General features: G+C 42.3%; 1 protein-coding gene across 5 annotated transcripts in view; it reads left to right on the top strand.

Annotated features, from left to right (window-relative positions):
* The window catches only part of cdc7 (cell division cycle 7 homolog (S. cerevisiae)), a 14,270-nt gene that overhangs the window by 5,415 nt on the left and 7,030 nt on the right, over nucleotides 1-1,825 (top strand). For 2 of the 5 annotated variants that reach the window (XM_014025342.1, XM_014025343.1), the window contains exons 5-7: nucleotides 440-533; nucleotides 601-743; nucleotides 1,213-1,507. In XM_014025342.1, coding sequence (XP_013880796.1) covers nucleotides 440-533; nucleotides 601-743; nucleotides 1,213-1,507 — 532 coding nt within the window. The remainder of the gene's footprint in view (nucleotides 1-439; nucleotides 534-600; nucleotides 744-1,212; nucleotides 1,508-1,825) is intronic. The other 3 variants (XM_014025344.1, XM_014025345.1, XM_014025346.1) reach the window with 3 other exon arrangements.

A 1,825-nucleotide genomic window follows, 5' to 3' on the forward strand; every position in this document is an offset into this window, starting at 1 on the left:
TGTATTTGATAAAGTTTTGAACTTTTAAAATATTACATGGTAAAAACAGAAGCTGCTCTTCATATTAGTGACAAACTTTGGTGTTTTTTTGTTGGGTTACTTTTATTTTTCCTTCTATTTTTCATTTAAAATCAGTTTCCATTCTCAGCAGGTTTCTAAGGTTCTTCTTCTACGTTTTAAAAAAGTAGTCAAACATCTTAGAGACACACTACTGCTACTAGTGGTGAGAAAGTGTATTGCACCTTATTTAAAATCAGTGCGGCCCTCTGCGGCCCAAAGTTAAAACCTGTTGTTCTTTTGAGGCCCTCAGGGTGGCAGCTTCAGTTGTTTTATTTTTTAGTTTTTGGATTACCCCTACATAAATATGTTTCTGTACAGTGGGGCCTGAATGTTACAGATCAGAACAAAAACGTAATAATTGTGTAAACTGTTCCTGCAGAGGCAGAGAGAACGTGATGGGGGTGACSTACTGCTTCAGGAAAGAGGACCGTGTGGTGATTGTAATGCCCTACATGGAGCACCAACCTATCGTGGTACATACTCTGTTGTGGCTCAGCAGTTACTTGTTTCAGTGTTTGCATTAATCTCAGTGTTCTTCAGGACGTGATCGGGTTACTAAGTTTTGAGGAAGTGCGTCTGTACATCTACCACCTGCTGAAGGCCCTGAAACACATTCACCAGTTTGGTATCATTCATCGGGACATCAAGCCAAACAACTTCCTCTACAACAGGAAGAGTAAAACGTTAGTATTTTCAACTTTGTTGACTTTTTATATTTTTAATTCTTAGTTGTTTTAAGATGTTTCTGGTAAAATCCTGATTATTTGTTTAGTAAAGGAATCCCCACACTGTTAAATTAGCTCCACACACCACTGTGGTCAGAGCAGGAAGCAGGTGGAAGAGAGTCTGGAGAGGTGCAGCAGGACAAACTGTGTGAAGCTGACAAAACTGAGTTTTCTCGACATTAAATATCTGTTTTTAAATGTATTGTATATTTTTACACTTTTATAAAAATGTCAGCCTGATGTTTACGTTTGGATCTAACCCCACTGAGGTTGCCCACTTCCTCCAAGTGAAACAGGAAGTGCTGGTAGGGTGTTTGTCATGAGGTCAAACTGTGAAGTGGGCAGTGAAAATGAACTTTATTTGTTTAGCCCTGTGTGCAGCTGAGAGTCATCCAGACCCTGATGATGTCACTTCCTGTTCCTGCAGGTACGCTCTGGTGGACTTCGGCCTGGCTCAGGGCACGGCTGACACCCGCATCGAGCTGCTGAAGGTGGTGAGGTCGTCACAGAAGGGTGGAGGGTCCACAGGGAAACAGGAAGCTGCACCGCGGAGCAAAGCATGGAAACCCACCAACACCACCTCAGCTTCTTTACCTGCTCTATCTGTGCCCCGGCCTCCTTCCTCCTCCTCCTCCTCCTCTTCCTCCTCAGCCTCTGGGAAAACAGTGGCTAAAAAGGCCCGTCCTGTCCCCACTTCCTGCTCTCACTCTAAACCCACCAAGGTGTCAGTAGCTGCGTTTCCATTGACCATGAAAATGCGCAAATTAGAATTTCGAAAATAAATTTGCTCAATGGAAACACGTCAATTTCGAAAGAAATTATGTTTTTCGACAAAAAGTTTTTGCGCTAGGATGAGGTGGTATTTCGGCCGTATCGAAATTGGTGTTTTTTGCAAAACTACAATGGAAACACTTTTTTCACATCACGGGAGTCACGTGATCAACAACCGGCTGTTTCTACTTGTGAAAAACACGACGACCAAGAAGATAACAGGAAGTAGAAGTAGTAGTAATATCACAGAAGTAGTATAAAATAGTAAA

Source organism: Austrofundulus limnaeus, unplaced genomic scaffold, assembly GCF_001266775.1.
Source record: "Austrofundulus limnaeus strain Quisiro unplaced genomic scaffold, Austrofundulus_limnaeus-1.0 Scaffold470, whole genome shotgun sequence".
Lineage (NCBI taxonomy): Eukaryota > Metazoa > Chordata > Actinopteri > Cyprinodontiformes > Rivulidae > Austrofundulus > Austrofundulus limnaeus.